At 38.7% G+C, this 22703-nt stretch overlaps 1 protein-coding gene across 1 annotated transcript; it reads left to right on the top strand.

Moving 5' to 3' along the window:
- The first annotated feature begins 536 nt into the window (after nucleotides 1-536).
- On the top strand, nucleotides 537-20736 carry LOC119739942 (WW domain-binding protein 1-like). Its single transcript, XM_038215089.1, has 5 exons — nucleotides 537-759; nucleotides 10827-10920; nucleotides 14551-14703; nucleotides 14943-15153; nucleotides 17002-20736. Exons 1-5 carry the CDS (start codon nucleotides 691-693, stop codon nucleotides 17534-17536), a joined length of 1062 nt encoding a protein of 353 aa, XP_038071017.1. The 5' UTR covers nucleotides 537-690; the 3' UTR covers nucleotides 17537-20736.
- Nucleotides 20737-22703: the final 1967 nt, after the last annotated feature.

The following is a 22703-nucleotide window of genomic DNA, read 5'->3' as shown; positions in this document are numbered from 1 at the left end:
CCTCTGAGGGATTCCCCATTAGGTCATACGACCATAGAGCATACGACTAACATAGCTCTTGCATCAGAATTTTGCAACGGTGCACCGTTTTTTGTTTACATAATAACGGTTTTCAAACTTGTTTACTACCGAAACTATTGTGACCAAACTGAAAGGAGACATGGCATTACTATAGCTAGTATCCGCGATAACGCGTGTGCAGCTAGCTGATTCGATTGTATTTTAACCACATTACGGGGCCACAAAGCGTCGATTGATTAATATTCATGAGCGGTTTCTACTTGCGATAAACAGGTGACGTCACTGGTGGCCTGATTTGGATCATCCGACTTTCTACTAGGGGTAACAGTACACCACAGAAACTTTGAACATGTTATTGTACACAGTATTGTTTAAAAAAAAAATTACTAAAATACAGTAACTGTACTGTTGCATGTATTCATTCATTAAAGGCTATCATAACATATTTTATTATTGATTTAGTAGGATATAATATTTCACCGCCCACTTTATGAAAAATGGTTGCCGTTGAAAAAGGAGGTCATAAAGGTCGGGGATTGCCTTGCAGGGCGGTTGGATTTCGAAATACCACGTCACGTACGTCAACGAAGCTAGCTAGCTGCTCACTCGATATCGCGATACGAGCGAACGGGTTCTGATGCAGCTGATTCTTCGCAACTTTCTGCGGTGATGGATGAGATGGCGGCGCTCGGAATCACTTTCTGCCTTGCTTTTCTCGGTCTCCCAGGCCTTTCTGAGGTAAGACAGCCACACCCGAGGACTACTTTGGGTTTTCTGACCTTTCTTTTGCGTTTTTTCGCACATGTTTTTCAAAGCGAGTACTCGGAGTAGCTGAAATTCTGATGGGGATGTTGCAACATCGCGTTGTCGGGGGTCATCTTTTTTGCGAGTTGGCCATTTAAATCCATTGTGCAAATTTTGGAAATACGTTAGGCTGTAATTTTTCTGCAGTTTGCTATCGTCTGTTGCTCGTAGTTAATAAAAAATATGAATTCATTTTCTTTCAAGAAGGCCTCATAAACTTGTAGAACATTATTTTAGCCATTTCATTTGATACATTTGCATTTGTTTATTATGCTCGAACCAAGGACCTCCATAGAAAATGATAGGCCTAGTTGAATCGCCGTTTCACAAAATCAGCTGATCGAATAAATATTCATGTTCTTTCATGTGACGTGATGTACAATGTCCTGCCATGCTGCCAGTGATGTAAATGATTAATGGGAGGTTTGAACAATTAATTAATTTCTCGTTTAGCAATAGTTCAGCCAAAGGAATGCTGTTTAGCCATTCTTAAATTATGTTTCATTTGTTTCCATATTTGGTTTATAATAATAATAATGGTTAGGCCTATCATTTGAATTAATAATGCATCTACCAATGTCTCATTCTACCAAACCTACCATGACTGAAGAGGAATTTTGGGGCAATGAATGTGATACAGTTTAAAAAGAAGGGATTTAAACTTTTGTTGCCAAATACTAATTTTATACCACAAAATTGTACCACACGTTTATGTGTTGAAAGTTTAATCGCACAGATGCATTGTTATATTAAAAAGGGGTCCGCTCATAAGTCCGACAAAATCGCATCCCTCCGACGCCTTGTACGCTTCGGTTTTCCGATTTTGGACTTATGAGGCATCGGACTTATGAGGCTTCGGACCTATGAACCCTCGGACTTATGATACCGTACGGCCCCATTAAAAATGCCTCAGGATTTCTAGAAATTTAATTCAATTAAAATTTTAATATTGCAGCTGTACAAACGTTTTGGTCTATATTCTTGAAACTTGGACACAGGGCTAGAGTTAAATAATAATAATTATATTTTAAAATTATATTTTAAAATATAATACTTAATATTTTAGAAATACTTAAACGTGAATTGCGCTGCACTATAAAACAATTAAAGACACAAAATGTATATACATGAAATAATTGAAATTGAAAGCTGGCAAGATATGTTTTAGAGTTTTGTAATAAACTTGGCACATTCGATCGAAAGAGGATGATCCTCTTTGACAGCAAGTCGTAAAAATGTGTCCTTGGTACAGGATTAAAAAACATGAGAGGACATCAGTCCCCAAAAACCCTGAACGGGAATTTAAAAACAATCATGAGGATTCTCCTCCCCTTTGACTTTGAGACATTGAAAAAAATAGTGATCACAAATCCTAACAACTGTTTTATTTTTTTCATCTAAAACAAAAATTGAGGTAGAATTAATAGAAGAATATAACGTTAGTTGGTTGGTGGTTTATGATCAGAAATTAATTTTAAAAGAATACTGCCAGATTTTTCTTGATTTAGGATAATGCTGAAATAACATCAAAGAATGTTAATTTGAATACTGTTCATGCAATATTTTGGACTCTTTTGAATGGTCGATTGTTGCTTCACAAACATTCAAGTGAAACCACACAATGCCAAATTTTCAATGACATTGTTATTTGTGGCCATTGTGCAACCAGGCATATCATGAATTATTCAAACCTAGGTCGAGGTTTAAATGAACTGTTATGATATACTTTTTCCACAGTGACATTAATGGAGTGAAATGCTCAGCACCAACTTTTGATTGATTCTATTGATTCAAGTGGTCGATGTTCAAAGTTTAAATTGGGGGGGGGGGGGCATGCGTTTCTGAAAGAAATCCGTCACACATATGTCTTAGCAAAGCTTGTTCTTAATGACAGAATCAGTTATGGTTTTCAACAGAGTAATACTAGTAGTCCAGCGGATATGTGAAAAAATTGTGCACTTTTGCATAAAAGCGTGAAACTTGGCACAGATGTTTATATTCATGCGAGAAAATGTTTTAGATGTGGAGCCATCGCAAATTTACCCTTTTAGGGGCGTGGCATCCATTTTAAAAAAAGGGGGGCGGGACTTGTCGTGCCCGCAGTAAAAATGGTTTTTCCCACTTGCTACAAAAGCAGGAAACTTCACAAAGACATAATTATATAGATTATTAGTGTTTTCCAGATTCGGAGCCACCACAAAAGTACCTTTTTAGGGGCGTGGCAGCCATTAAAAGAAAAGGGGGGGTTTAATTATTATGCACACTTTGGAAAACATTGTGCCCATATTTCATGAACGAATAAAACGTCCCACAGACGTTTATATTCATGAGAAAAAAAATTCCAGATGTGGAGCCATCTCGAACACACCCTTTTAGGGGCGTGGCAACCATATAGGGGGAAAAAAGGGGGGCGGAGTTTTCATTATGCCCACCCTGGAAATATTGTTCCCACACTCATAGAGAAATGGAACTTTCCACAAACATTGACATTCATGAGAAAACAAATTCCAGATGTGGAGCCATCTCGAACACACCCTTTTAGGGGCGTGGCAACCATATAAGGAAATAAAGGGGGGCGGGGTTTTCATTATGCCCACCCTGGAAATATTGTTCCCACATTCATAGAGAAATGGAACTTTCCACAGACATTGACATTCATGAGAAAAACAATTCCAGATGTGGAGCCATCGCGACCACACCCTTTTAGGGGCGTGGCAGCCATATTGAAAAAAGGGGGGCGGGGTTCTCATTATGCCCAACATGGGAAAAAATGTGCCCACATCTCATAAAAGAATAAAGCTAATTCCCACAGATATTAATATTCAAGAGAAAAAAAAAGTCACACGTGAAGCCATCGTAAACACACCCTTTTAGGGGCGTGGCAGCCATAGTAAAATGGGGGGGGGGTAGTCATGATGCCCCTATAAAAGAAAGTTCTTATGTAGAGCCACAGCAAATTCATCCTTTTAGAGGTGTGAGGGGCCTACTCACTGTGCCCACAACTGCAATTTTTATATTTTGTTGTTGATTTCTTATAATGTTGATTGGCCCATAACCTATATTATTTGGTAATACAATGACTTACCCCAAAGAGCATGGGTAAGTACCGGTAGGCTAACCCGTGTTATATTGTTCAATGTGTGTACTTGCACCTATATTATCATGCACATCTAAATTCCAGAGTGATTTCATAATTACAAATACACAGCACACAATGGCAGCCCTAAACTCTAACATTTAACATTAAAGGGCCATGGAAATCTTTTTTTTAGGGGGGGGGGAGTGTAAAATCCCCCTACCCCTTACCCGTTGCGCTGCATTGACAGCAGATTGGGTAACAACACGATGTACTCGCCTCACAAAGTGGTGGACACGTCCACTATGACTTCACATTCAATGAATCTGTGTACCCCCACCACACAACACCTCTGTTCTCTTAAAAATGGTATATCAAGCTCTTATGAGTGATTTTTTTTACCCCGACCAAATCCATTAAAAAAAATTATACGTTATACAGGTGCGACACTGCATATGCCTTTTGGTCTGTCAGAAAAAAAGGCAGGGGAAACAATGTATTTGAAGAAGTAACACTAGTCTTTCCAGGACTAACTGAGGTACCCCAGTTTATACCCCTAATTCAGATATTGATGCAGTTGAAAGGTTATCAATAATTCTACAGACAAAAGAACCAGTAACTGGGTTAATATGGATGAGGCAAGAATGCATAGTGTAAGAAAACAAAGGGTTTGTCAACAGTAAATTCCAACTATAAAGGCGGCCCTACTCCAACACATTAAACAGCTATCTGAGGTGGATTTTATTTTATTATATGAAACGCGGTCAAAATTTTCCACGTTGTGCATATTGAGTACCCCCCCCCCTTTTAAAAATGGATGCCGCACCTCTAAAAGGGTAGGTTTGTGATGGCCTCACATTAAATAAAAAAAGATTTTTATGAATGTATTGTCCGAGTGGAATTTAATCCATTTATGAAAGGTAGGCACAACTTTCTTTTATAGGGGCATCATGACTACCCCCCCCCATTTTATTATGGCTGCCACGCCCCTAAAAGGGTGTGTTTACAATGGCTCCATGTGTGATTTTTATCTCGTGAGTATTAATGTCTGTGGAAATCAGCTTCATTCGTTTATGAGATGTGGGCACATTTTTCCCATGTTATGCATAATGAGAACCCCGCCCCCCTTTTTTCAATATGGCTGCCACGCCCCTAAAAGGGTGTGTTCGCAATGGATCTACATCTGGAATTGTTTTTATCATGAATGTCAATGTCTGTGAAAAGTTCCATTTCTCTATGAATGTGGGAACAATATTTCCAGGGTGGGCATAATGAAAACCCCGCCCCCCCTTTTTCTGATATGGTTGCCACGCCCCTAAAAGGGTGTGTTCGAGATGGCTCCACATCTGGAACTTGTTTTCTCATGAATGTCAATGTTTGTGGAAAGTTCCATTTCTCTATGAGTGTGGGAACAATATTTCCAGGGTGGGCATAATGAAAACCCCGCCCCCCTTTTTTCCCCCTATATGGTTGCCACGCTCCTAAAAGGGTGTGTTCGAGATGGCTCCACATCTGGAATTTTTTTCTCATGAATATAAACGTCTGTGGGACGTTTTATTCGTTCATGAAATATGGGCACAATGTTTTCCAAAGTGGGCATAATAATTAAACCCCCCTTTTCTTTTAATGGCTGCCACGCCCCTAAAAAAGGTACTTTTGTGGTGGCTCCGAATCTGGAAAACACTAATAATCTATATAATTATGTCTTTGTGAAGTTTCCTGCTTTTGTAACAAGTGGGAAAAACCATTTTTACTGCGGGCACGACAAGTCCCGCCCCCCCTTTTTAAATGGATGCCACGCCCCTAAAAGGGTAAATTTGCGATGGCTCCACATCTAAAACATTTTCTCGCATGAATATAAACATCTGTGCCAAGTTTCACGCTTTTATGCAAAAGTGCACAATTCATCGATATTTTGTCACATATCCGCTGGACTATAGTTTGGTTTTTAAAAAAAACTGTTGTTTGTCAACTTTGCACCAAGTTTTCATTCATGAAATCCAGAAAACGTGCCATAACTTGCCCCTTTGGCCCTGTCAGGTTTTCAGCAAGGACATGTTTACACTCCCTGGGTAGTATTTGTTGCCATTTCATTAGAATATGAATAGATTTGGGGGCGTGGCCTAATTATTAGCATACAATCACAGTATCAGGCCAAAGGGCTGACCTTGCTTTGCGCAGTGAGTCCACAAAAGCCCAGGTCAGCGTGCACACTTAATTATGGTGTTGCCAGCTGAGCTTGAGCCTGAAGAATTTCCTGTGTCAGAGATCAGTATGGGCTGGGGTCGCTAACCTGGCTATTTCCCCAGATATTATAAATTGCTACCTTGGTTAATAAGCCAGCTTGGAACCTATTTTCCAATTCCCATTTGGTGTGGAAAAAAAACAGACCTGTCATTTAAGATAATGAAAATTTAAACTGTTGATGATGCTAACATACTTTTGAATTTTGTTGTTGCACAAAACTAAGAAGTAAATAGACAATATTTTTTTTTTTTTACAAGTGATGCTTGTGTTGCATCTGTGTGTTAGTAAAATGGAGCATTTCTGGCATCTGTGGAGAATTCATGGACTGTACTTGTCAATGGATATACTTTTCCACTACTACACTTTGCAAAGTTTTCTCATGAGTCATAACAACCCTTGAATTAAAACGTTCATTCACTTTGCTCTGGTTTTATAGCTTTTTTAAATTAGTTTTTGTTCATTAGGATGATTACATGTTGCTAGGTCAAAATCAAACACAACCATCAATCAAATATTAATTTTTACACAAGTTGCACACTTGACGCAGAACCACTATTATCAAATATATACACTTAACTCAGAACCACTATTATCAAATATATGTATTTTAACTCAGAGCCACTATTATGAAATATTTACACTTTACTCGGAACCACTATTATCCAATATATACATACTTTACGCAGATCCACAATTATACACTTAAACACAGAACCACTATTATCAAATAGTTTATTTTGAATAAAGTGCAGAGCATCTGGTACAATTTCAATCTCATTGATTGGTCCTACTCTGTTTGAACATTGGTCTCATTACATGCAATATATAGATTGATAAATACTTAATTAAATCCAAGTATTCACAAGTTGAAATATAATCAAAATTACCAATATATAATTAAGATATACCAACATTACCCATCGAGCACAAAATATGAAATTAGGACTGTTCTGGATTGGCAAATGTTGATGAAAGTAAATTAAAGATCTTCTTTGGGGAAAAATAGTTTATTTGCCAGCCTTCTCATGTAGGATTTCAATACATTTACCCTATAAATCCTCGCAGATCCTCCAAAATAAGTTTGAAATGGGCTGAATTTAGAAACTTAAAACCAATACCATTAGTTAACATGAGGTTTGAAACCGTTGAAAATATGAAAGTGTATGATCCATTTGGGTTCCTGCACAGTGGTGGATTTTAGATGATTTAGGAATATCCCAAGCAAATAAATGCCATGGGATTTATGCAATTATGACATGTAAACCAATAATTTGATTATTCATAGAGCAAGGAACAGGAGTTACTGTACATACATACTTTATGTATACATTGAGCCTGAAAAAAGTTGAGGTAATGATTTTAAAATATTGGGGGAAAACGATTGTAGAAACTTGATCAATAATGTCAGATTTCTTTCTGCAACAAATTTTGAGAATTTTTTTCTAATGAGTATAAGCCTTTCTTTGCATTGTTATTGATACAAACCTTTCTTGTTTAATTACCTTTGTCTACATCTTGACATGTTTAATACACTATAATAAAAAAAATACAGTTTTGTTCATTTTCCAAGACTATTGTTACCACGTTTGGTCCAATTGCTCTGGAGTGATTGATATTTATAAAACCGTATATCTTTAATAAAAAAAATTCAGTTGTAATACAAAACATCACTGTCAACTTAATGTATTGTTCTTAGTTAAATATCAATGTCATTTCAAAAAGTGTCTTATGGAAAATATTAGCTTTTAAATTTACAAAAGAAATTCTGGATTTTTAATTTTTGATCCAATGGGTTTTATATTTAAAACGTAATTTGACAAAAATGTTTGTGAATTACTCAAGCTCTTACAATTTTATTGAACACTTGTGCGGTTTCTTGAAAAGAAGTTGGACATTACAAGTTGGGCACTCTGTTTTGGACAAGCATGTTCAGTGTACACCAAATGTACACATGTGTCATCCCATTTTCATTCCTATTCATGGCCCATCTCTACTGCGTTACTAGGACTACAGCTGGCTATTTGTCAGAGCCCAGCTGATTGGTGAAACCACAAGTAGTGTTTCCCAACCTCTGACCTTTGGTGGGCTATAAATAGCATTGGTTCTGCTGGTTGATGGGGTGATATGCTAATGAGTTGGCTCATCCAATCATGCACTAGTGGGCTGTGCCTGTAGTGTTGACCTGCTTTTTATTATTCATGTTCCTCCTGCTTGTTGTTTACTGCATGTACATGTACATGTACTGTGAAGTGGTATTGGTAGCATCACTAGCCCCGTGTGAGGGTCATTTTTGGGGGTGTAAATAGCTGAGACAAAGGGAACTGTTCCAAGTAAATCCAAAGATTGTCACACAAAGATATTACCAAATGGTTTATCAAGTAGGTGGATGTAGATGTACAGTATTCTATACGATCATACATAGTCTGAACATAAAATGTGCACATCATAGACTTGGTTCGGCTGTAGTAAAGCCTAAAGCAATGAGTGTAGAAAAGTTAAAATGTCGGTTGCAAAATTCAGAACAAAACACACATTTTTAATACATGTATTTGCATTTATTATACATATTTGGTACCAATACCTTAACCTTTGTTAACTCTTGAGTCTTTAATCAAAATGTATAATTTACTTGCTGTAAATGGTTATTACAACCAAAATCTTGCCAAACATTTAGACATTACCACTGTAAGTGTAAAGGAGGCTTTGCCATTTTCCAATCTTATTCTTAAACTGATTTGCTTTGTTAAAATTTTGAACTGTGTTAACTTCATTCTCTAATTAGTCATTGAAGGAAATGCTTGCAGGCAACAGTTTAACTGTTCATGTGGCCCGAGCATTTGTGGACTTGCAAGTTGCAAACTGTATTTGTCATAAGTAAAATTAAATAATTGGCTCTTACACATGTCCAACAACACTAAAACTGCTTAATTAACTTATAAATATCTGAGATTCATACATGTTATATATCTCAGGTTCAGCCTTGTAAACTTATATAAAACTAACAACCAGGTCTCCCAACCATGGAGGTAGTGTGCAAGGTCAGAATATGATAAAGATGGTTCTAATGGCCTGGGCACAGGGCCTGCCAATTGTAAACACCCTGCCTGAAGCAAACACACGCAGGTCCTTGACAAGTTGTTAAAGGGACAAGGCAAAAGAGCTCTGGCTTTGTGAATTGGTCTGTTATTTGTGTAGCTACAATCCAACTAAAAACATGGGTAGTGCAGGTACAGATCTCACTTCAATAAGACTGTAGAAAAAAGCACATCATCATTCAGGATCCTGAGTTAACAAGATGCAAGACCTAATGCTTGGTTTTGGTGGGGGGGGGGTTGATCTTCTATAATAGTTGGGTAATTTTGAATTCCATTGTATTTTGGAACCATCACAGTTTTGTGCTGTTAAATTGGACCCCTGTTATTACTCTAGATCTCACTTCAATGAGACTGTAGAAAAAAGCACATCATCATTCAGGATCCTGAGTTAACAAGATGCAAGACCTAATGCTTGGTTTTGGTGGGGGGGGGTGATCTTCTATAATAGTTGGGTAATTTTGAATTCCTTTGTATTTTGGAACCATCACAGTTTTGTGCTGTTAAATTGGACCCCTGTCATTACTCTTCTGGAGTGTTATGTAATACATGTAGTGGTTTGAGCACATTGAATAATAACTGGCCCCTGGATATGAATTCTATCACTCACAACAGAGAGGGAAAAAATGACCCTGAATGTTTATACTTTATAGACTGAACTGACATCTTGATGACAAGAGACTGGTAACCGCAACCACCTTTAGATGATTGGTTTATTAATTTATATTACTTGAATAAATGAATAAGTGATCAGTTCCACGAGATGGTAAAGGCGCTTGAGGCTAATGCCACTCGCTGGTCTTTTTTCATGCTGGCATCCAGGGTTCCCACATGCCCGGATAGCCACGCACGCCTTGACTAAAGGGTACTGGATACATGGAACAAGTGCAGGTTTTAATTTGTCTTCTGACTGACTACATGTAGTGATATGGTGATACTTATACTATAGTATAAAGTACCTGTAACAATCAGCATTCTGTCAATCACACATGGTGTGGTTTTCTAAGTCCACTTGAATTGTCAAAATAAGGCTGGACCTAAATGCCCCCATTGTGGTTTACCATGGAGAGATACATGAAGAGGTGGTTAACCACAAATCAATAAAGGGCTGCTACTTTCTTGATTTTATTTACATAGTCCTGCCCTAATGTGCCCTAAATTGTTACAACTTAAGATAAGTCATGACAGAGCTATGGGTATGACCCTATGACTATGACAAGTGATAGAAGAAAGCTGGGCCTGGCGAAAGTGCCTTGAGAACCAAAAAAAAAAGAAATTATTTCAGTCCACTCAATCTGTTAATATTTGTGTGAACTTAATAACCAGGATCCCGTGAACTTTTGAAGTGGCCAATCTGAAAAAAATAATGCACCTTGATGTAAAATACTGATGCCATAAAGTTGCAACTTGCTTTATTAGTTGCAGACCTCTTTCATGTCGTAGCCATTTTACATAAATTGTACATAAATTACATGGCAGGCTGATAGTATACTAAATAATCAGGAATGAATCTTGAAATAATAAATTGAACTCTTTGTTACTGTTGGGATTTGTTACTCAATATCATTTTTTTAATACCTTTGCAGGCAAGGGAGTTTTGTTCAGTGGGAGGTTACTGGTGCGACACAGGACACTGCTGTGGAAATGGAGACTGCTGCACATATTACTATGAACTGTGGTGTAAGTATTATCAAAAAAAATCTTGTTTTCACCTTAATTTCTTTTTCTTTATAACCAATTTAAACAAGTTACAATCCCAAGGCCTAAGTGTTAGAGGTGTGCATTTACGGGTAGTACAGGAACCAGGTAACTAATAGACCATTTATATGTTGCAGCTATCTTGAGTTTTTTCCCATTCAAATCAACGTAACCAAAGCGAGGCTGGAATGAAAAATAGTCTGGTTCCTTTTTGCACAAAAAAAAACACTATCATTCAGTACTGTTATTGGATACAGGGAACTTGACTGAAATGGTGGCAGCATGATAAAGGTCTATTGTTAAAAAAAACCACGGGTACCCAGGTTCCCGTTAAAGATTTCGGATCGACACATCAATACAGCAAGATGCAAGTGTGTACAGTGAGCTTCTTAGTTTATAGCTTTATGGTGTAAATATTTTGTTGTTTTTTCTTGTGGCCTTGTTTTCATTTTGAAAATTCTCCACAAATGACTTCAAAAACCTTTCTTTTTCATACTAGTCTGAGAAGTAACTAAGTAATTTGTAAAGTTGGTTACGGATGTATACCCGATCCCATAATCAAGAACCGGTTCCTGACATTAACGGTCGGGTACCCGGTTCTGATGCACAGCCTTACTAAGTGTATGACCTAACTATCATGAGATAAATTTGAGGAAGTGTGGATTCTAGTAGCCCTTGACCAAACACTACTGAAAACTTGAAAGAGGCACGCATCTGACTCACGGACGGACGTGATCTTGTGCCCTGGCAAACCTGTGCAGTCGATTTACCCATCTTTCAACACTGGTGACCTTAAACCCTCCCAATTCCTGGAACTGGGGGTCTCTCCCGGTAGTCTAATGACCTTGCTTCATGAGGGGAGGGGAAGGGGCCCCTTGCTAGAGAAGGGAGGTCAAGTTAAGTGTCGGCCTTGATGAAGTTTTGTTATTTTATCATCCGAATGATAGTAAACTGAAATGTTGAATCCTAACCCTCCCACCCTCCGGATCCTTACAAAATCAACCTTGGCCCACTTTCATGGTGCTGTTGTTGAGCACACAATTTTAACAGACCCTTCTATTTCATTGCGACATATGCGAAAAGCACGCTAACCTAAGGCGCGCTAAGCTAGAAATATCCACGCCATGATAGCCTTTAAGTTTAGCATGCCATAAATGAGCCCTGGGAGTTTTTGTGGAGATTTTTGCAGGATTTTGGGAGATCTAGGCATTGCTTGATGCCACTGTGAAGGATTTAGGAAGGTCCCTATTAAAAATGCCAAGTAGGATTTAGGTTGAAAATCGATGGGACTCTTGGGTGTAATCATGGAGGTACCTACCTCCATGGTGTAACAGAAATCATGGTGCAGTTTCCAAATTGTGTTGCACTCTCAATCTGATGGTCAATTAGGGGGCTCCTAGCTCTGCATCAACGTTTAGGGTGACAAGTTGCCAGACTTGATCTACAAGTGCTTTAATCTTATTTTTCCTGCATGGAGTGAAGATAAAGGGCAGGGAAATGGTCACATGATGTCATATTGGAGTCCCTGGATAGCATTGTTTTGGGTTTTGGGTAGTTGAACCATGGAGGCTACCTCAAATATTTAGGTCTTCAGGTTTATCTTTTTTTTTTGTATTTTGTCTTGTATTTTGTCTTGGTTGACCTACGTGTAAGTAAAAAATCTTGGTTCTTGAATTGTACCTTGAGCTATTGAAATGCCAAAGTGATTGTGTACATTTTGTGGGTGCACCGAGAACTTGAGTGTGCAGCGATTGATGTAAGGTATGTGTTTGCAGACTTATGGATGGAATTTGGGTCGTCTCCTGTGGTTCACAAAAAAGAAACTGTCCTTTATAGAGCCATTTTGGTTTACAATAGCCTATGCAATAGTGTGGCCTTCCAGGGCAGCTTTATGGCATGTTTACATGTACCTGGTCATTTCCCAGGCACTAACTGTATGATGATCACCCCACACTTTCTGTTTGCTTCCTTGAAGGAAAATGTGGATCACTGTCACCATCATGCAGTTTATGCATGGAGCTATGCTATAAATCTTTTTTTTTCTTGTGCATTTTGCATGCATATTGTTACTCTTGCATACATTTGTTACTCTTTTCTTGCACCTACATTTGCACCCCAGTCCTGCAGTCTGCACATTATTTGCTTTATGAACATTGCCTCACCATATTGCCACTCACACAAATGAACAACCAAATGAAACAGTTAGGCCTTATCATCATCTTGTAAGATTGAATTTTTCTACATCAAGGAGATGTAAAGTAATTTTGGGGTGTTTTTTATAAAAAAAAAATAATTATGCTGACAAGCTTTTGTAAATCATGGAGTATTGAGTGCTTAAAAATTAAAATGGAATTACATCTGTGAAGGTTTTTCGTTTTGTTATGTTCCATTATAAAAACACATTGTGGTCATCCTAGATTCATGTCATTCTGTTGGGGGTAAAATAAGGAAACTTAACTGTGAAACTTCAAATGTAGAATTTATTTTTGAAAATTTATGACCCATTCATGAATCTCCCTGATGTCGACCTCACGGGGTCCTTCTTAGCTAAGAACCACTCGATCCCCCCCCCCCCTGTCAAAAGCTGTTTCAATAATAATGTTCTTCCTGTGGCTTAATATGATGCGCCATTGTCTAGATGCATAAATTTCCCAGAAGAGGGTGGGGGGAGGCCTTACACTCCATGCATTCTTTGGAGCTATGAATGTTTTCCCTTTCATAGCTGATGAATTCAATGCCCCTCCTTTTCCAAGAAATTAATGTACAGTGTTGGTATTAATTTTAGTCTGGGAATGATTATTGTTCTACGACCCTCCAGCAACCAAAATTGAAAATTTAGTTACAATGTAAAAAAAAAAAGTAAAGGGGACGAACCTGTGTTTACAGGAACGGAGTGCCCATTTCAAAGCGATTGGGCCAGACTCGAGTCCATGAAATGCTGCTGTGGGGGATCACCACACCTTCTCCATAGCGAGTCTGTTCCCTTCCCAGCATTGAATAATGCCAGTACCCATTTAACACCTGTGGTTGGGAGGTACATGTGTAAAGCGCCTTTCTCAAGAGCAAAACATGCATGGCCACAGTGGGGCTATGCTCGAACCCACAGTCTCACGATCATGAATGATCATGAATCCTATACTCTACCGCTAGACCACACATGCCCACAATGTAGTCTCCAATCAAACCGTCCAAGCTGGGATGTAAATTTCCTATGGCCCTTGCCCTGTGGTACTCTGTAGTAACTGCTTAAACTTAGTTTAGGCAAATGCAGAGAATGCCATCACTTATTTGGGGAAACAAAACTGAGCAATAGTGCAATACCTCAGTGTACATAGCTTCTTGTAACATTTGGTAATCGATATTTTTTAGTCATACTTGTCGAAAGAAGAAACAACTGCGTAACATCATGTACTTCAGAGAAGTTTTTCAAATGAAGATTTCAAAAAAGAATTGGCCGATAATGTCATAAGGGATTTCCGTAAACTTTACTTAAAAGTTTGATGTCTAAGATAGACATCAAACATCATAGTTATGTGGGGTTTTTTTATAAATGTGACACGATTTTTGTATTACTTTTTAAAAAGTATCATTTCTTTTTTGTTCCTTTTCCAGGGTTTTGGCTGGTCTGGTTCCTGATAGTCTTCATCATTGGATTCTGTGTCTGGCAGCGGAAGAGGTTCCATCCCTGGAGAGGGAACGCAAATCACCGCACATGCTCAATTCAGGATTTTCTCAGGGGTTTCAATTTTGACAATATCACACCAGGTACATAAAAACACCATCTGATTTTATTATAGGCCTACTACTAAAAACTTATACTATTTCCTTCATTAGTTCCTACTGTTCGAACATAAAAAGTTATTTAAACGATCAGGTTTGTACACGAAAACTACTGAGGAATTGACTCGGGTCCTTAGTACTATGTCCTCAGTTGTCTAATTATATTTTAGTAATTATAAAACAACTACAATTTTTACAGATTTCCTTGTCTTAATGATTTCCAGTGCCGCCATGCAAGTTGCCATCTTATTCAGAAATAGGAGACACAGTAGGCTACGACACACCGCCTCCGCCGTACACCTACTATTACATCCAGGCTGCCAGCTCGGGCTTCAGTAACAGCAACGGGTCGGACTGTGAGATGTGCGGTAGCAGCAGCGGGCTGTCGCCTCTGACGCCAAGATTGACGACAGAAGTGGCGATAGAAACAAGAGGGTGGGTGATTGACTTGTTTTGGCTTTCTTGGTTGCAGTCATGGTTGTCTTATTCATTGTTAAGAGGTTTTTAAATGGTTATGGTTTGACTTGCATGCAGAGGTTTTCAAGTTTGACCCTGACAGGGCTCATTGTACTTGTGTTCTTGCGCAGATGCTTTCAGCGTTTCCCCTGCCCATTCAATCGTGAGGCGGCCCGCCTCGAGACTTTTTGAGGTCGCCGCGGCCTTTTTTGGCCAATGTCGCCACCTCACGGGAACGAAAACAGAATGAAAAAAATGTTATAGTCAAATCTGTGCATTTTATGTGTGTGTCTTGGTATTTCACCTTAGTATTCTCCAGACTGTTCTTTGAGATAGTCATTCGTACTGTAAACACAACCCCCTTTGGCCTTCAACATGCATGCAGACGTTGTACCTCCAATTCTCTAACTAGTATGGAGCCTTTTCAACGTCTGTGTGTAATATAACTCGTCGAGTCTCGGTGCATGTCGACTCGAGATTTTCGACTGAGTGACAATGATCCCATTTATGGATACATTGCCCAATCTCAAAATGAACGCACGGATCCTTGCTTAATGCAAGGCAGTTAGTCCCAGAATGCTGCGCACGTTCCGGCTTATTCGCAGCGAGTTCCTCAGGTGCAATTGGGCATGTGGTGCGACGATCTCTGGTTGCACAGCACGCGTGACCTGGTACCCTGCTCAGCCTGCCAAGCACGCCTGAATATTTGGCGAATGCATTTTTTTCGTTTTCCAAAGGCTACAAAACGGTACATTTTCGTAACGATTTTTCAATAAAAAATCCTCAAAATACATGCATAAGGAATCTGTGAAATATATATGAAATTGGGCTTATTTTGGAAGCCTGGACTTTCAGGAGAACAGGAAAGTTGGTTTTGGTTTTTTTTGTCAAAAAATAATGCCGGCCCGTGGTTTAAAAAATCTCATAGCAAGATGAACAATGGTAATAATGGTCCTATGATTTATTAAAAGTAGCTGGGCACTATCACCCGCAATTTCTTAATATTATTTTCCTTCCCAACGAATGACGCAAAAGGTTTCCTCAACCCGGTGATAAAATGGCTCAACTGTTATGTCAAAAAAAAAGAGTTTAATATCAAAGTTCAACCATTTATCTTGATAAAGTCGCATCACAAAGAAATAACCCTCCTGTGTAACATCTACCTCCTAATTGGAGGTTCCAAAGTCCCCTGCCGATCTGATAACTTTCTTAGCAAGTTTTATTTGTTCTACTTCACAGGGACAGAAATAAAACGGGTGGTCAGGGTTCCATTGTATTAAAATTGAAAATTGAGTCTGGGTAATAAACAGATGGTGATAGCAGGGCATAGTCTGCAGTGACACCCAGTCTTGTTTACACTTTGAACATACCTTGGATTGTTTACTTGGATTTTTTTATAGTCTGTTTATCTGTGTTACAAGTGGTCTAGAGTCCCAACCTAAGAAAACACCTGTTGAAAAATTGTACAAAATAATGGAATGAAACTGGAGTGTTCACAGTTGTTTATGGTAATTGATGAATCATGCTGAGAAGCATGAAGGAATGAAAACTATGATGTTGGGTTATTATAATGACACTTTTGGATTAACCCCATGTCATGGAGTCCAATAAAGGCTGAGCACAAATGGAACATGCAGTGTGGCACTGGGAACAGAGTGGGCGGGACTTATGGCAAAATCAGGAAAATCCATTGTTCTCGATATCTGTTTAAAAACAAAATTAAAGGACATTTTTAACTCTGTTACCTGAGAGAAAAGAGTTATGTCAAGTAAATTTATGCAATTTTTACAAGATTGTTTTTTATTTGGTTTTTTTTTTTTAATCCAGAGTTGACGGGGAGAGCAGACTGGAGACACCAGACTCCAGTGAGGCCCCGCCCAGCTATGCACAGCTCATGGAAACATCTCGCGAAAGAGAAATGCGTGCCGTTGCCGAGGCACTGACACAGACTCTAACACCGTCCCGTACCCCTGCTGTCACCCCTAGTGCCACACCGGTTGTGTCGCCGCCTGCGACACCAGCTCTATCAACTCCGCGACCAACGCCTGCAGCCACGCCCTCTGCCACGCCCAGACCAACGCCATGTGCGACACCCGCCATGACGCCATTAGTATCTAGATCGCCCAAGTCCTTCTCCCCGGCTGGCACACCCAAGCGTCTGTCGCCAGCGGCCAGCCCCATGAGGCAGTGCAATGAACATGGGGGAGGGGCCAGGAGTGGCATGACCACACCCACAGCCACACCCTCACATCTCACATCCTCAGGAAACTCGTTGGCATCGGACAGGGCCGTGACTTCAACCATTGTGGACTTGCAGATCAACGACAAAGGATCGCTGAACTACATCACCAGGTTGACGTGAGATAAACTCGGTCACAAAATAAAAATTGCATGTGACAGACAGTGTCGGTTATTGACAGAACACTGAGATGCATGCACAATAAAAGCCAGTCTGGTGCCTCTTCAGTGTCAAAGTTCAGTGCTTGAAGTCTGTCACGACCTCCAAGGTCATCTGAAGAACCACCACATTGTCCCAACCCTCCCCCTAAATGATGGTGAGAATCATTTAGTGTATCATTTGAAAGCCGTTTAAAATAAAATGGCTGTTTGCATTAACAGATTTCGTTTCTGAACATTTGTAAGGATTGTTTGTTACACATTTTTGTTGAATGGTCTCTGAGATTGACACATACATTTATGACATGTACCGTAAGTCATCCCAGAATGATGTTTTGAGCTGGTGGTTGTGCTTACGGGCTTTGTTCGAAGCTTTCATTTATTTACATGCATGTTTAGCCAATTGTTATTCTTATTTCATGCTAAGCGGCAGAAATCTGTGTTTGGTCATTTAGTAATTAGCTTAAATTAGCAATGCAAGGAGAGGCAGCTGTAGGTATATTTATTTGTAGATTTGGTCGTTTTCTTCCTTTCCAAAGATTTCTTTATATGTGTGTGTGTGTTAACATCTGTGTTATTGTTACCAGAACAAAAAAAGGATTAAGGTGTTGTTTTCGAATAACATCCAACTAAATTTTTCAAAAATTACTTTTTGTAAGATTGGGTGTCACACTTGGAAGTGTGGTAGAGCTGAATACTTTGCTCACAGAGTTCTGTTTGTGGGGTTTTTTTTTTTTGGGGGGGGGTCCATGCAAATATTACTACTGTACAGAGAATGCACCATTTAATTCAATTGTTTTTGATATTTTCATAACCCAGTTTTGGTGGGATGCACGTTGCTGTTTCCACACCAAACTGAAATGGGATTTGTTTGGCCAGTGCCCATTGGATCACTGTGTTATGACTATTAATAAGAAAGTGCCATTCTTGTTAGTTTCATTGGTGTTGAATGAAAAAGTTTCTTCAATGTTCACATTTTTGTTCTAGCCAGCAAGTTTCCATACGCGGAAATGTTGCACATTTAAATCGTTTGCAGGTTTTTGGCATTGTTTGGTGTTTTTGAAAATGACTTTAGATTTGTTCTCTTTAATTGATGTTATTTCGTTCTTGTAGGTTATTAGTGCAATGTACATTGTTACAAAGCATATAAAGTGTATTTTTCACATTTTAACATGTTTTTCCTTAAAATAGGAAAGAAAGAAAAAACACTGTGCCTGACAGAAATATGTATGTTCTTGTTTTATATGTGAAAATCACCCACCCATAGAACAGGCAAAAAACAGTTAACAGAAATAGTTACTTTCTTATTGCTGCACGAACATGTAGATAAAAGGCTTTTGTTGTTTCTGCCCATAATTAGAGAACTGGTTTCTGTGAAACTGTGTACCTTCATGTAAACAATCATTATACATGTGCGTAAATGTACACCAATTCATTTGACAGTGACAGATGTATATAATACTCAAACAAAAGTACCCAAAAAATACATTAAAAAAAGACATTTTATTGACATTAATTGTTGAATTTGTCACTGATATAATTACATTTAGATATAATAAAGACAAAAAAAATGTAACACTAAAATGTGAAAATACTAGTGCATGATCAACATGTAAGCAGTAGAGAATGTTTCAGAATTTCATTCAATTTTGATATCTGTTTGAAATTCTCTGTAGAGTTCAAAATGGCTTATAATTGAGTCTTTCAATATACCATCTGTTTAAAGGGCTCCTTTGTTGAAAAAAAGTTATGATTTTCTTTTTTCATTTTTGCTTCTGAGTTTGGAGTTGGTGTTTTCTCCAGTTTCTCTTGCATGTAGGTGTATTTGTTAAGTTTGCATTTAAAATGCTTGAACAAATTATTGTAATTTATTATCATTAAGAATATTTTGTCTTGTTACTTACAGACATTTTAGTCGTTAAATTTGGTGTTAAAACATGATGGATTTTTTTGGGGGGGGGTTGGTTTTTACTTGGAAGATATTAACATTTGGTTTTGGCTAAATATTTGTTTGAAAACCACCTACAGTGATGGGTGTTTTCTCAATTGTATACAAAGATTTTTTTATATTTAAACTAAATAGATTTGGTGCATACTGTCTGGTTTTTGATGTTCTCGTGTGAGTTTGGTATGGATGAAAATCAATCATTGGACATGCCATAAAATATGAGAATAGTTGTTGAAGCAAATTCCCACCTATGTAAGATGAACCCCTTTTACGCATTGGGACCATCATCTTATTAAAATGTATCAGTGTTTTTTGGTCATTGGTGCTATTTTTATATGTGTGTAGCACCAACTGGTTGGTCACACACGTTATTATGTCACAGACATTTTTTCCTCCCAAAGTTTCAAAGTGTAGAAATTGCTATAACGCATAGATTTAGTTGTTTTTTGACAGTTGTAAACTTGTTGAAGACAAATACATACTATGTATGTTTGTGTTTTTCATTGGGAACATGCATCACTAATAGCAATCTTGAAATACTGCTGTCTGCCTGAAGCTGAAATGTTTGGGCTAACATTTTGCACAGTGAAAGTTGTGGATAAGCCATTTCCATTTCCACATTTCCAGCTTCTTTGAGATCTTAGTGAAATACGTGTACAAGTAGTTAAAGGTGATGCATGGTCTATAAGAATTGTTATTTTACTTCATAGTGGAGCTGGGGTATACTAGGGAAGCAATGACGAAACTTTAAACGTCAAGTTGAAAAATCTGATTAACAGGTTTCATGGTTGACTTTAAACCTTTTGGTTTTAACATCCATCAGCCAAAAAAAGGTAATGCAACTGTCAAGCGTTATAAAGTTTGGAAAAGCTGCAACTCACAGGAAAACAAAACATTTGTAAAAGTTATTGCGACCTAGCTGATCTTGGGGTAAACAGAAAGGGTTTTGGTGTTTTGTTTCTAAGTCTTGTTAGATCTTAGAAATGGAAAGTTTATTTGTGAAGGGTAACAGTCTTTGATTTTATAGTTGACCTCTGATCGAAGTTCAAGGTCATCGTAAAAGTCTTAACAAGGCTGAATTACAGTGGCAAAAACAAATGTAGTTTGTATATAATAATAATTAAAAAAAACTTTGTAAATAATATCGTACAGTATTCTCCCAGTATAATGTCATGCCAAAGAAAGTATACATTAATACAAAAATAATGGAAACAATTTCTTCCGTTAGTCAGCTTGTCAGTTTGTTTGTGTTGAATGCATGATATGCACGATAGTCATTCTACATCTTGATCTTTTTACATTTGATCTGAGAGGCAATTTGAAGAATTATGTGAAACAGTGAAATATTCTAAGTCAGACTCCAAAAATGTATATATATTTTTTTCAGTCTAGAAAACCGAGAAAAAAATGACATTGATTGTTTACCCAGCAAGTTACTTGAGATGTTGCTTAAGGAAAATTAATGATGTTATTCATTTTTTCCCTAATAGACCTAAGACCTAATGGCTTTGTTTACATATGCGCTTTCCTATGGGAGCAAAGTTGGGACGCCAGATGAAGCAGGGACCGTCTACCATACCACATAAGAAAGCGCACATGACAAAGCGTCACGTCATAGGTCTCGGGCTGGTCTTTCTGGTGGTGGTGTTTGGGTTTGGGTGTGGGACTTGTGGCACCCGATGTATGCGATCCCATGTGTAAAAGAAAGATACCCACAACACTGCACCCACACTTGATAAACAAAAGTTTGGGCGTTTCATATGGGGCTCCAACCAACTTCCCACGACCCCCCCCCCCCCCTTTTCCCTTCGCTCGCTCTCTTGCATCTTGCGTTTCCTCACCTGACGCAAGAGGGCGGTATACCCTGCACCTTGTTGCGACGAGCAGAACCGTGCGATTTGCTTGCATTATCTGCAGCAAGAAAAGATGTTAACCGGGCCCAATCTTCATTACTGGCAGAGGCAAATAACTGATCATATGCATAGTAGAAGATGGCTTCCTTATTTAGAAGCAAGTGTCGGCATCATAAGCAGACTGAGTACCATCGTGTTCTTTCTTGCAAATCAAGACTTTTGTTCTGTCTGGTGGTAGTACATGTACTAGCCATTGGTGCACCCAGGATTTGGCTTTGGTGGGGGACTCACAAACAAATTCCTATTTTTTTGGGGGGCGGACTTTTTTGACGTTGGTGGTGCCATTTACACCCCTATTATACTACATTTTAGGCAACATACAAATCACCACGCTGTCAAATTGTGGGAGTAAAACAAAATTGAAAAAAAAAAAAATGTGACAACCTCTTGGGGGAAGGGGGGGGGGGTCTGTTGCTACTAGTCAACACCCTACATCTCAGATATGTGTTATAGACTCTACACAAGGTCAGGTAGTTCCTCCGAACATGGGATGTTGTAGAGATTCGCATTTCTTCATGCAGGGACAAAACCGGCAAAAGCCAAACCGCAGATTAAACAAGTGATGATAAGTACGCCCCTGTTTTATTCCCCGTACTATTTTCGAGTTTCTTCACTCAAATAGATTTCTTTTCGCTATTTTGCTAGAAATGTACAGAAGTTATTCACTTTGAAAGAGAAATCGACCGGAAAAAAACGGCCTATGTTTAGTTATTGAATTATTACTTTACAATTTCGACAATACTTACGTTCTCGCGGGGAAGTAGGACGGTTCCCTCCCCACAATCAATATCGAAAATGTACGGACCGAGCCAGGGCAGTCTGCGCATAAAGCTGATCTTTTTCTACCCAAAACAAAAAAAATTCAGATGTTTTGTAGACTAAACGTCAAAAAAAATTGTTTTGATTGGAATAAAACATAGAAGTTGAAAATTTGGTTACGTCTCGATAGTCCGAAGTCCCATGGGTCCGAGGTCCCATTGGCCCGAAGTCCCATTGGTCCGAAGTCCCATTGGTCCGAAGTCCCATTGGTCCGAAGTCCCATTGGTCCGAAGTCCCATTGGTCCGAAGTCCCATTGGTCCGAAGTCCCATTGGTCCGAAGTCCCATTGGTCCGAAGTCCCATTGGTCCGAAACATAATACTGTGTAGTTCCACTTGTTCAGGTTGACTAACCCTAACCCTAAGCCTATAGGGGCGTCGGACCAATGGGACTTCGGACCAATGGGCCGTCGGACCAATGGGACTTTGGACTAAAGAGACGTCCTCGAAAATT

Source organism: Patiria miniata, unplaced genomic scaffold, assembly GCF_015706575.1.
Source record: "Patiria miniata isolate m_02_andy unplaced genomic scaffold, ASM1570657v1 HiC_scaffold_4, whole genome shotgun sequence".
Taxonomy (NCBI): Eukaryota; Metazoa; Echinodermata; class Asteroidea; order Valvatida; family Asterinidae; genus Patiria; species Patiria miniata.
Note: the sequence above shows the minus strand (reverse complement) of the source record. Positions and strands in the feature narration are given on the sequence as shown.

Coding starts and splice junctions, on each gene's coding strand:
- LOC119739942 (XM_038215089.1), top strand. CDS start 691: ATGGATGAGATGGCGGCGCTCGGAATCACTTTCTGCCTTGCTTTTCTC. Junction 760..10,826: donor GTCTCCCAGGCCTTTCTGAG/GTAAGACAGCCA, acceptor ATACCTTTGCAG/GCAAGGGAGTTTTGTTCAGT. Junction 14,704..14,942: donor TTTTGACAATATCACACCAG/GTACATAAAAAC, acceptor AATGATTTCCAG/TGCCGCCATGCAAGTTGCCA.